The following is a 12,112-nucleotide window of genomic DNA, read 5'->3' as shown; positions in this document are numbered from 1 at the left end:
CAGACACATCAGACCCCTTGTGAGACCATATGCTGACACATGCACATTTGTGGCCTGCTGGAGGTAATTTTGCAGGGCTCTGGCAGTGCTCCTCCTTGCACAAAGGCGGAGGTAGCGGTCCTGCTGCTGGGTTGTTGCCCTCCTACGGCCTCCTCCACGTCTCCTGATGTACTGGCCTGTCTCCTGGTAGCGCCTCCATGCTCTGGACACTACGCTGACAGACACAGCAAACCTTCTTGCCACAGCTCGCATTGATGTGCCATCCTGGATGAGCTGCACTACCTGAGCCTCGTGTGTGGGTTGTAGACTCCGTCTCATGCTACCACTAGCGTGAGAGCACCGCCAGCATTCAAAAGTGACCAAAACATCAGCCAGGAAGCATAGGAACTGAGAAGTGGTCTGTGGTCACCACCTGCAGAACCACTCCTTTATTGGGGGTGTCTTGCTAATTTCCTATAATTTCCACCTTTTGTCTATTCCATTTGCACAACAGCATGTTAAATTTATTGTCAATCAGTGTTGCTTCCTAAGTGGACAGTTTGATTTCACAGAAGTGTGATTGACTTGGAGTTACATTGTGTTGTTTAAGTGTTCCCTTTATTTTTTTGAGCAGTGTATTTCTATATAAGCTATTTATGCTACCTTTTATATTCTTGATCCTAATGATATAGGCCTAGGTGTAAAACAGCCGAGGTGATAGAGCAACGACCCTGGAATAAAAAACAAAATATGTGTGGGTGGAGAGAGGGTTGGTTTTATAGGTTTACTTGCTCTGGATTGTCAGTACTGCTTGTATTCTTGGCTATCGTGCCATGGCTGTGTCAGAGTCGATTGTAAGTTGTATTCCTTTATGGGCAGTGTGATGCCTAAGACTAATGACTGCAAGTAAAAATTTGAGGCCGTTAGAATCTATGTTCCTTTTTCCTTCTTTTTTTGCCGGAATACAACAGGATATAATGAGGACTACATGAAATATGTCTAGCATGTAATGGACATTAAAAAAAGGACTGGTCTTGTGATATATTTAGGTTGTTTTCTTATCATTTAAAAAAAAAAAAGTGAGCAGGCTGGGCTGACATGCTTATAGTCTTGCCAGGCCTTTCTAAATATGAGCATGCGTTTATAAGATTGTGCTGTTATTATTTCTATTAATATTTTCTGTTATTGTTACTATTATATTTTTTTCTGACTGTCCTCCATGTTATTTGGTTAGTTCTCTTAAAAAGCACCCACGAAGATATTTATGTTATCATGGGACTGCCCATATTTCCCTCTGGCCAACGGCAATTGGTGGCCAGGGGTGTGCCTTTGGACGCAAAAGTGCATCCTGAGTCAGGGAGATGGTGAAAACAGACTTTTCTTAGTGAAAACAGACCTAGATATGGGGGGAGGTTTTAGTGGGTGGAATATTAGGACAATTGGAGGTTTAAAGTTTGCAGCTATAGTATGCTTAACAGTGCAAATATTAGTGTACAGCTATATTGACACTTAATCATAATGGTGCTTTTTAATGGTACGTTTACAAACATTGGTTATGGTAAGTATAATTGAATTGTGGGTATTATTATGGTAAGTGGGGAAATAAGTGGAGCCAGTTAAAATTGTAATGGCTTAGCAGATCATTAAACAAGAAGATCAATGTTTACATGGCTAAAAGATAAATAATATAATATACATTGCTTACAGGAAACTCATTCTACAAATATAAATGAGGTTGGGTGGGAAAAGGACTGGGAGGGAGAAATATATTTTTTTTTCATGGGCAAAGAAACTCAAAAGGGGTGACTTTACTGTGCAAACAGATCCACAAGGAAGATGGATTATTTTAAATATGCTATTGGACCAAAAACAGATCTGGCTAATTAATCTATATGGGCCAAATAATGATGATCAACACTTCTTCGAAAATATATATAAAAATCTATTGAGCTCACAAGCAACTAATGAATCTATTATTATGGTGTGAGATTATAATACGGTTTTAAGTACCTCAATGGATCGTAAAGGAAATCACTCTACAAACTATCACCCTCAAGCACTAAAGGAGATCACGAAGATCATGGATACATTAGAACTAGTTGATATATGGAGGCTGAAAAACCCTGACCTAGTGAGATATACATGGAGGAGGCTTAATCAATATAGCCGTCTTGATTACTTCCTAGTCTCATTCTTGCTGGCATCAAAAGTTTAAAAACGATTAATAGGAGACCACCATCTAATTGGCCTCCATATAACTTTCCACGTGGACAATTGGAAATTTAATCAAAGCCCATTTGTTGACATACACAACAAAATAATTAATAATTGACTTTCTTTTGCACAACATAGGTACAGCAGATCCCCTTATTGTATGGGACACTTTTAAATGTAATTTTAGAGGACATTCAATACAATACTCATCATTAAAACTAAAGCAGTTTATGTCAAAAGAGATTAGATTAATAAAGGAAATAGAGGAATTAACAGCGCAGGTAGTTGGTGTAGTGACTTTTGCTATACCGGATTAAGTGATATGACATGCTATTCTATAAAATAATTTCTCTGTAATTAATATTATCTGATTAAGCTAATCAAGTAAATAATTAACTAGAAAGTTGGGGCACCACGAAATAATGGTTATAGAGCTGTTATCTTCCGAATAAACTCTTAAAGACCTGGTAATCTTTTACATCAGTAGCAGTCAATATTTAATCGTCACCTTATTTAGTCTCATCTGAAAGTTGTAAATTATTGGTCATCTTCACAAACCGTGGCTAACAAGTTGAATAAGAAATCCAACATTTGTTTTAATTATTTATTTACTAAATGCCTGAATTACATATACACAGAATATATCATACATTGATTACAAATTATGTCATAAAGGAAAATGTCCCTAGTGGACGGAACAGATATGACAGCTGGTTACACAAAGAAAGGGTGTTGGGTTTGAGTGAAAGAGCGGGAAGACTGAGGAGCAAAAAGGTTTTGTGTGTCTCTATCGGGCCGTAGGCAGCTATGCTATCGTAAATACAGTTTATTATGCATTCTAAATTACCGCCCATTTGGAAAAGGAAAATGCAATAAATATTTACTTGAGCTGCGCTTCAATAGGTTTGTCGTAGATGGGAGTCCGGGAGTCCGGGTTGTCCTTTGAAGAATGTCTGGTGGTAGAACGGTTACTTGGTAGTACCGTCGTTGTGTGGTAGAACAAATACTCTGTCCGTCCTCTCCTAGCCCACGTCTACAGTTGCCGCGCTAACGCAACGGCTAGGAGGTATCACTTCTTTAGTGTGAATAAGGGTTCAAAGTTCATACCAAGTTGCCATGCTATATGCTCATGCTATATTCTGGCTGGTATAGTCGAAATTCATCCTTCCGGCGTGTAGGTCGTCACCTTGAAATTCGATGCTAATTTCGTTAGGTTCTTGCTGAGGTTGGCTTAGTTCTGTCGGTGGTCTTTGTCTTTTCAACGTGGGGACCACAAGTCCACACGTCCTTGGAACAGGAAGTTACATTTTCGCCAACCGGTTTATATCGTGGTGAAAGAAGGGTGTGTTTCATAGTTTACAATCCATGTCTGTTCACTTGGTCGGGGCCTGTGAGTGAGCAGAATGGTGTTCTTCTGACAAACCGTTCTCTCATTAAGAAGCTAAAAATTACATTTAATCTTTTCACAAGTAGTTTCATATTTAAATATTCAAATTGCACAACAATTCCATGTGAATCTGATAACTAGAATGTGTAGATTTTCCAAGATACAATTTATGTCATCCTATCATCAGTAATCATGTCTCAGACGCCAACTGAACTGACATCATATTCATTAAGTCCCAACGCATATTTTCACCTGGTTGGATTACCGAAATATGGTTCCGTTTCCCATCTGTTGATGTCACCAGACTCTCTCTCAATGTTAACAAAGGCTTTACTAGAGTCACATTGGTAGAGTAGAGAGAGGATAAAGGGGAAGGTATTTATGGGGATCATAAACCTCCCCCATCAGGCCAACGTCATGACAATGGTAAGGAAACTGTACTATAGAGGCACATCGTGGATGAAACAAAAAGAAATGGAGGTACTTATTCAAGAACGATCAAGTGTAATATATTACAAATATAAAGCGAATTGGATAGAAAATGGTGAAAAATGCAACAACATTTTCTTGAATCTTCAACATAGAAATCATACCAAAAATAATTTACAGAAACTCGTTACAAATGATGGAGTCATCCATGGTTCCCCAAATTATATTTTGAAATGTTTTCTTTTCAGTCTCCTCCATTTCCACTGAATGATGTTAACTGTAAGGATTTCTTTCCTAATAATAATAATGTAAAATTAAGACATTTACAAAAAGACCTGTGTGAAGGCCAATTTACAGAAGAAGAACTTTTTGATGCAATAAAAAAATGTCAGTCTGGAAAAACACCAGGGCTTGACGGTATACCAGTAGAGGCATATCAGACCTTTTTTGATGTACTCAAATATCAATTATTAGCATGTTTTAATTGCTCCTATACAAATGGTAGACTTTCAGGTACTCAACAAGAAGGTCTACTTTCATTACTACTAAAACAGGACCCAGGTGGTAATGTATAAAGATCCAGTCCATTTAAGAAACTGGAGGCCTCTTACATTTCAATGTCGTGCTGCGAAAATCCTGCCAAAATGCGTAGAACGTAGAATAAAAAAGGTTTTACCAGATATTGTTCATCCTGATCAGACAGATTATTTACATTGATGATATATTGAAGATAATATACGACAGTTACTTGAAACAATTGAACATTATGAAACATCAAAGATACCAGGCCTGGTCTTCAATAGCAGATTTTTAAAAGGCTTTTGATAAAGTACGACTAGAATTATATATAAATGCCTGGATTACTTTAATTTTGGTGAGTCTCTTATACAATGGGTTAAAGTTATGTACAGCAACCCCAGATGTAAAATAGTAAATAATGGTTACTTCTCAGAAAGTATTTAGCTTTCATGAGGATTAAAACAAAGTTGTCCGTTGTTTCCATATCTATTTATTATGGCCATTGAAATGCTAGCTATTAAAATTCGATCCAACAAGACCATCAATGGGTTAGAAATCGAGTGGCTAAAAACAAAAGTGTCAATGTATGCCGATGACTCTATTTTTTTATTCTAAGTCCGCAATCTGGATCCCTGCACATTTTCATTGAAGATCTTGATCACTTCTAGCCTCTCTGGATTAAAACCTAATTATGACAAGTGTACCATACTATGTATTGGATCGTTAAAAAATGGTGTTTACAATACCTTATAGCTTACCAATTAAATGGGTGGATGGTGAAATAGACATACTTGGCATTCACATCTCCGAAAATATAAATGAATTTACCACAAGACATTTCTATAGAAAGTTAGCAAACATAGATAAGATTATGCAACCATGGAGAGGTAAATACCTGTCTATTTATGGAAAAATCACATTGATTAACTCTTTGGTCCTATCACAGTTTACTTACTTACTCATGGCACTGCCTACTCCAGATGACACTATTTTTTAAATCATATGAGCAAAAAATATTACGTTTTATTTGGAATGCTAAGCCAGAGAAATTAAGCATGCCTATTTATATAATGAATATGAGTTTGGGGGGCTAAAATTATTAAATATTAAAGCTTTAAACCTCTCACTAAAAGCTTCACTCATACATAAATTATACTTAATCCCAAAATGGTTCTAAAATGGTAGATTATTAAGGCTCATCCTTTGTTCAAAAATGGCCTTTTTGCCTTTATACAGATTACAACTTCTCATTTCCGACTAATTGAAAATTAAATTTTGTTTAAAGTATCACCATTAAACAATCCATACAAAGCTAGTTACAATTTCACTTTTATCCTCCAGAAAATATACAAATGCTATGGATAAACTCAAATATGCTGATTAATAAAAATATTATGGAAAAAAGTTACTTTTTTAATTATATGAATATAAACGGAGGAGTTATGTCCCATATGCAGCTATCAAAATACACTGCTCAAAAAAATAAAGGGAACACTTAAACAACACAATGTAACTCCAAGTCAATCACACTTCTGTGAAATCAAACTGTCCACTTAGGAAGCAACACTGATTGACAATAAATTTCACATGCTGTTGTGCAAATGGAATAGACAAAAGGGGGAAATTATAGGCAATTAGTAAGACACCCCCAAAAAAGGAATGGTTCTGCAGGTGGTGACCACAGACCACTTCTTAGTTCCTATGCTTCCTGGCTGATGTTTTGGTCACTTTTGAATGCTGGCGGTGCTTTCACTCTAGTGGTAGCATGAGACGGAGTCTACAACCCACACAAGTGGCTCAGGTAGTGCAGTTCATCCAGGATTGCACATCAATGCGATCTGTGGCAAAAGGTTTGCTGTGTCTGTCAGCGTAGTGTCCAGAGCATGGAGGCGCTACCAGGAGACAGGCCAGTACATCAGGAGACGTGGAGGAGGCCGTAGGAGGGCAACAACCCAGCAGCAGAACCGCTACCTCCGCCTTTGTGCAAGGAGGTGCACTGCCAGAGCCCTGCAAAATGACCTCCAGCAGGCCACAAATGTGTATGTGTCAGCATATGGTCTCACAAGGGGTCTGAGGATCTCATCTCGGTACCTAATGGCAGTCAGGCTACCTCTGGCGAGCACATGGAGGGCTGTGCGGCCCCCCCCAAAGAAATGCCACCCCACACCATGACTGACCCACCGCCAAACCGGTCATGCTGGAGGATGTTGCAGGCAGCAGAACGTTCTCCACGGCGTCTCCAGACTCTGTCACGTCTGTCACATGTGCTCATGTGCTCAGTGTGAACCTGCTTTCATCTGTGAAGAGCACAGGGCGCCAGTGGCGAATTTGCCAATCTTGGTGTTCTCTGGCAAATGCCAAACGTCCTGCACGGTGTTGGGCTGTAAGCACAACCCCCACCTGTGGACGTCGGGCCCTCATACCACCCTCATGGAGTCTGTTTCTGACCGTTTGAGCAGACACATGCACATTTGTGGCCTGCTGGAGGTCATTTTGCAGGGCTCTGGCAGTGCACCTCCTTGCACAAAGGCGGAGGTAGCGGTCCGGCTGCTGGGTTGTTGCCCTCCTACGGCCTCCTCCACGTCTCCTGATGTACTGGTTTGTCTCCTGGTAGCGCCTCCATGCTCTGGACACTACGCTGACAGACACAGCAAACCTTTTTGCCACAGCTCTCATTGATGTGCCATCTTGGAGGAACTTCACTACCTGAGCCACTTGTGTGGGTTGTAGACTCCGTCTCATGCTACCACTAGAGTGAAAGCACCGCCAGCATTCAAAAGTGACCAAAACATCAGCCAGGAAGCATAGGAACTGAGAAGTGGTCTGTGGTCACCACCTGCAGAACCATTCTTTTTTTGGGGGTGTCTTACTAATTGCCTATAATTTTCACCTTTTGTCTATTCCATTTGCACAACAGCATGTCAAATTTATTGTCAATCAGTGTTGCTTCCTAAGTGGACAGTTTGATTTCACAGAAGTGTGATTGACTTGGAGTTACATTGTGTTGTTTATTAAGTGTTCCCTTTATTTTTTTGAGCAGTGTACATGGGAATGTCTGCTCAATCCAAATTTACAACCAACTGATTGCAGCAGGCAAGCGGAAAAGGAGACGGTAGGGGACTTGTTTGCTTGACATATATTAAAGATACAAATTGGCTGAAAGGAACTGGCATAAATAGAAAAATAAATCAGTTTAATTTGAGGACAAATATGTTGACAGCTGTGCCATACAGATTGCAAAATAAATGAGAAGAGTTTTGACATACCAATTCCATGGCACATGGTTTATGAACTGGTTCTGAAAAACGACACTTGATTCAACACTTCAATTTAAATTATATAAAATTCTTGCCACCAACAGAATGCTATATATGGGGCATACAGCAATCTCAGCTCTGTAGATTTTGCTGTGAAGAGACAGAATCAATAGATCATTTATTCTGGTATTGCCCCTATGTAGCTTGTTTCTGGTCACAGGTTCGGGAATGTTTTTTTTTTTTAAGTCAAAAGTCCACAACATGCAATTAAAATGACCCTTACTAATAGCAGTGTTGGGCGATTTGGAAAGCCATAGTCAGTCAATAAATATTATAATCATACTCCTGGGAAAGGTGTTCATCTTTAGCTCACAATCTGGGGGCACTATGAGATTAGAAAGGTTAAATGTATGGATAAAATATAGGTTTGGCTTTTTCAAGAGAGGCTTTATTACTGCCACTTTTAGTGAGTTTGGTACACATCCGGTGGATAGAGAGTCGTTTATTATGTTCAACATAGGAGGGCCAAGCACAGGAAGCAGCTCTTTCAGTAGTTTAGTTGGAATAGGGTCAGGTATGCAGAGGCCATGATTATTTTCATCATTGTGTCAAGAGATATAGTACTAAAACACTTGAGTGTCTCTCTTGATCCTAGGTGCTGGCAGAGTTGTGCAGACTCAGGACAACTGAGCTTTGTAGGAATACACAGATTTAAAGAGGAGTCCGTAATTTTCTTTCTAATGATCATGATATTTTCCTCAAAGAATTCATGAATTTATCACTGCTGAAGTGAAAGCCATCCTCTCTTGGAAAAATCGGATGATCGAGCAGCAGTGAGGGCTCTTCGATACTGCAATGTACTGTCTTTCCGAGCTAGTCGGAAGACTTCCAGTTTGGTGTGGCGCCATTTCCATTCCAAATAGTAATACTCTTGGTACAAAATCTTTAGTTTACAATCTGTAGAATCTATGAGAATAGAAAGATTCCAAACTTTTATGAAACATCACAACACAGTTGAAACATATACTGAATGATTTTCAGAGATAGATGGGAGGGGTTGAGGGTAGCTGAGGGGTGGGACAAAAAATATATAATTAATGTAAATGTACCATGTCCATAAAATGTATATAGTATGTATAAACTGGAAGTAGAAGTCTAAGTATTGTTGTCCATTAGTTTAAACCAATTACGGGAGGGGTGTTAGGGTTAGGGGAATAAAGAAGAAAAAGATATCTTTAAAAAAATATTTAAACTAGTTGTTCAACAGGAAAATGTGTTACTGTTAAAACTATAGTTATTCTAGGTCTGCACCATAGTGCTTATAGATGGCAAGATGTCCTGAAGAAGAGCTCCTGGCCTATCTGCCAGACTGACTTTCTCCCTGCCAAACCATCGATTCCTCTCTCTCTCCGCTCAAGCCAAAGCAGAGACATGCCTTTCCAAACTGTTTCTACTTCTGTCTGAAGCTGACTAGACACCATTCGCTTTCCATTTTGTATAAGTTGTTGTGCTTGTTTTTGGGGGTTTTGCAAGTGGTGCTAGATTGTAGGTAGTAATGAAATGCTCTAAAAGCTACATCAATTATTATTGTTAGGCTATAGTTCATGCTACTGTCCCATAATGTATTACCAAAGTGACGAGAATCAACATGAATGAAATTTTACTTCTCAAGCTTTATTTTACATTTTGCAGCACATTTAAGAAAATCAACACTTTCAATAAAAGTTTAGTCGACAAAGGCCTAAACCTAGGCATTAATCAAATCTTTGTTATTGTTTTTACCCCAGGTTGCAGATTCTGAGGGACCATTTCACCTACTCTCTCTACGTCAATGTGTGCCGCTCGCTATTCGAGAAAGACAAGCTGCTCTTCTCCTTCTGCCTCAACGTCAACCTGCTCATGCACGACAAGCTGGTGGGTTAGCTTTACAGCAACGTTCTCAACATATTGTCAGAACCATAGACATGAACACAGAACTTCTGTGTATGTATTGGTTTATGTTTGGTTTATTGTATATGGCCACAACTTTCCCATAGCATTATCACACCGTCACTGCAAGGTTATATTAATGCATAACCACATATTTCCTTCTCCATCAACAACTTCTCTTGACTAATATCATCAATACACACACACACCCACACCCACACCCACACCCACACACACACACACACACACACACACACACACACGGCAAGGGCGCAGTTGTAAATGAGAACTTGTTCTCAACTGGCCTACCTGGTTAAATAAAGGTGAAATAAAAAAAGATATATATTTCCAGTCAGGACCATATGGGTCTTAGCTCTCCCAGGATCCCAAAGCCTCACATTCCCAGCAAAGCTCCAGATTGACCCTTTGTCTTTCCCCCCTCTCCACCCAATCCTCCACACCAGGTGGATGAGAGCGAGTGGCGCTTCCTGCTAACAGGTGGCGTGGGCCTGGACAACCCCCACGCCAACCCTTGCACCTGGCTCCCCAAGAAGGCCTGGGATGAGCTCTGCCGCCTCGATGAGATGAACTGCTTCAAGGGCCTGCGCAAGGACATGTCCCGTATGAAAGACGCCTGGAAGGAGGTGTACGATAGCCCGGTGCGTTACTGTAGCATTGCAATACAATATAATCCGATTTTTATGTTTAACTATGTGGTCTGTAGATACACACACAGACAGGTAGGCAGACAAGAGCATGCATGCACACACACACAAACAAACAAACAAACACATCCAATACAATTAAATTTCCTTTATCTTTAAATACGTTTCAGCCACAGACAGTGAAGGTACCTACCTCCGTGGACAATGAAATCAGATCCTTACTCCATATAACTCTGAGAGCAAAACAACTCTCAGACGTCTGATGTAAAAATGTGTTCAAAAGTATCCGGGGATTATCCCTCCTCACTCACACCATCTCTCTCCCTACCCGGCGCAGCGGTTCCACGCATTAACCAAATACATCGGCTGGCCCCGCTGCACATCCCAGATTGCTTCTCTTACCACTTAATTACATTTGATTAATATTGCTACAGGTCAATAAAGAACTCCCAACACACACGCTCGCACACACACACACACACACACAAACACACACCCACGTACCTAAAACAAATGTGACGCCAAATCGTCTCCATTATACGTGGGGATAACCTGATTATGGGCACCGCGTAAATGCAATCCCCTCCAGATTTGCGTCTGATGAATGCAAAATGGCCATGAATTCCCTCATTATTAAGGGGAGTATTAAAGCTCACGTTTAGTTATATAAACAGCATGGTGAGGCTCGTGTCGTTTGGCTACCGTGGTTCAGACATTTGGAAGGAAACACTATGCTCCCATTGGGCTCTACTCAAAAGAAGTGCACTATGTACGTAATAGGGTACCATTCCACTTTTAACACCCCACTTCTTTTTCTCGCAAAGCTGGCCCTGGACATGGGGGTTTATTGGAATCCAGTTGCGTTGTAGGGAGTTCTTCCTGGTTTGTCTTAATGTTGTAAACAAGAATTAGGCTAGTTGGTAAAAGGTGAAGAATATGAGTGTGTGAAGCAAGCTTTTTCAAGTTTTTATTTCAATGCTGTAGTTTAGAGAGACGAGGGGATTAGTTATCGTTAAACCATCTATCGAATATCTTTGTATTTAGTGAGTATGTGACATTGTCTAACAATGCGTGTGCGTGTGCTCCTGTGCAGACTCCCCACCACACACCTTTCCCAGCAGAGTGGCAGCAGAACCTTGGACAGTTTCAGAAGATGCTGGTTATACGCTGTCTTAGACCAGACAAGGTGAGTTACCACGCGCACGCACACACACACACACACACACACACACACACACACACACACACACACACACACACACACACACACACACACACACACACACACACACACACACAAATCCACATTCTTCACCCTCCTGCCTCCCAGGTCATTCCCATGGTGCAGGAGTTTGTATCGGACAGTCTGGGGCGTCAGTTCATCGAGGCGCCCCCCTTCAACCTGGGGAAAGCATTTGGGGACAGTCACTGCTGCGCCCCCCTCATCTTCATCCTCTCCCCCGGTTCTGACCCCATGGCCGCCTTACTCAAGTTTGGTGATGAGCAGGTATGGATAAGCCTGGGTACCAGTCTGTTTGTGCCATCATGCCACTCATTGCCACTCCATTGGCCCATTTCTACCTAGGTTTAGCCTAAATGACATTTGTTGTGGAAAAACAACCATCCTGTTTTGCTTGTCCCTAGCTGGTCTTGTTGCTATAGATGTTTTACAGAAAAAACACGAGTAGACACGCAGAGTAGATAGATCACAGATTGATAAAGCTTGTAGATTT

At 40.5% G+C, this 12,112-nt stretch overlaps 1 protein-coding gene across 1 annotated transcript in view; it reads left to right on the top strand.

The window, feature by feature from the left end:
* The window catches only part of dnah7 (dynein, axonemal, heavy chain 7), a 212,557-nt gene that overhangs the window by 159,222 nt on the left and 41,223 nt on the right, over positions 1 to 12,112 (top strand). The window contains exons 54-57 of the mRNA XM_055879049.1: positions 9,573 to 9,699; positions 10,179 to 10,373; positions 11,473 to 11,565; positions 11,710 to 11,886. Of these exons, the coding sequence (XP_055735024.1) occupies positions 9,573 to 9,699; positions 10,179 to 10,373; positions 11,473 to 11,565; positions 11,710 to 11,886 (592 nt within the window). The remainder of the gene's footprint in view (positions 1 to 9,572; positions 9,700 to 10,178; positions 10,374 to 11,472; positions 11,566 to 11,709; positions 11,887 to 12,112) is intronic.

Source organism: Salvelinus fontinalis, chromosome 23 (genome assembly GCF_029448725.1).
Source record: "Salvelinus fontinalis isolate EN_2023a chromosome 23, ASM2944872v1, whole genome shotgun sequence".
NCBI classification, from domain to species: Eukaryota; Metazoa; Chordata; class Actinopteri; order Salmoniformes; family Salmonidae; genus Salvelinus; species Salvelinus fontinalis.
Note: the sequence above shows the minus strand (reverse complement) of the source record. Positions and strands in the feature narration are given on the sequence as shown.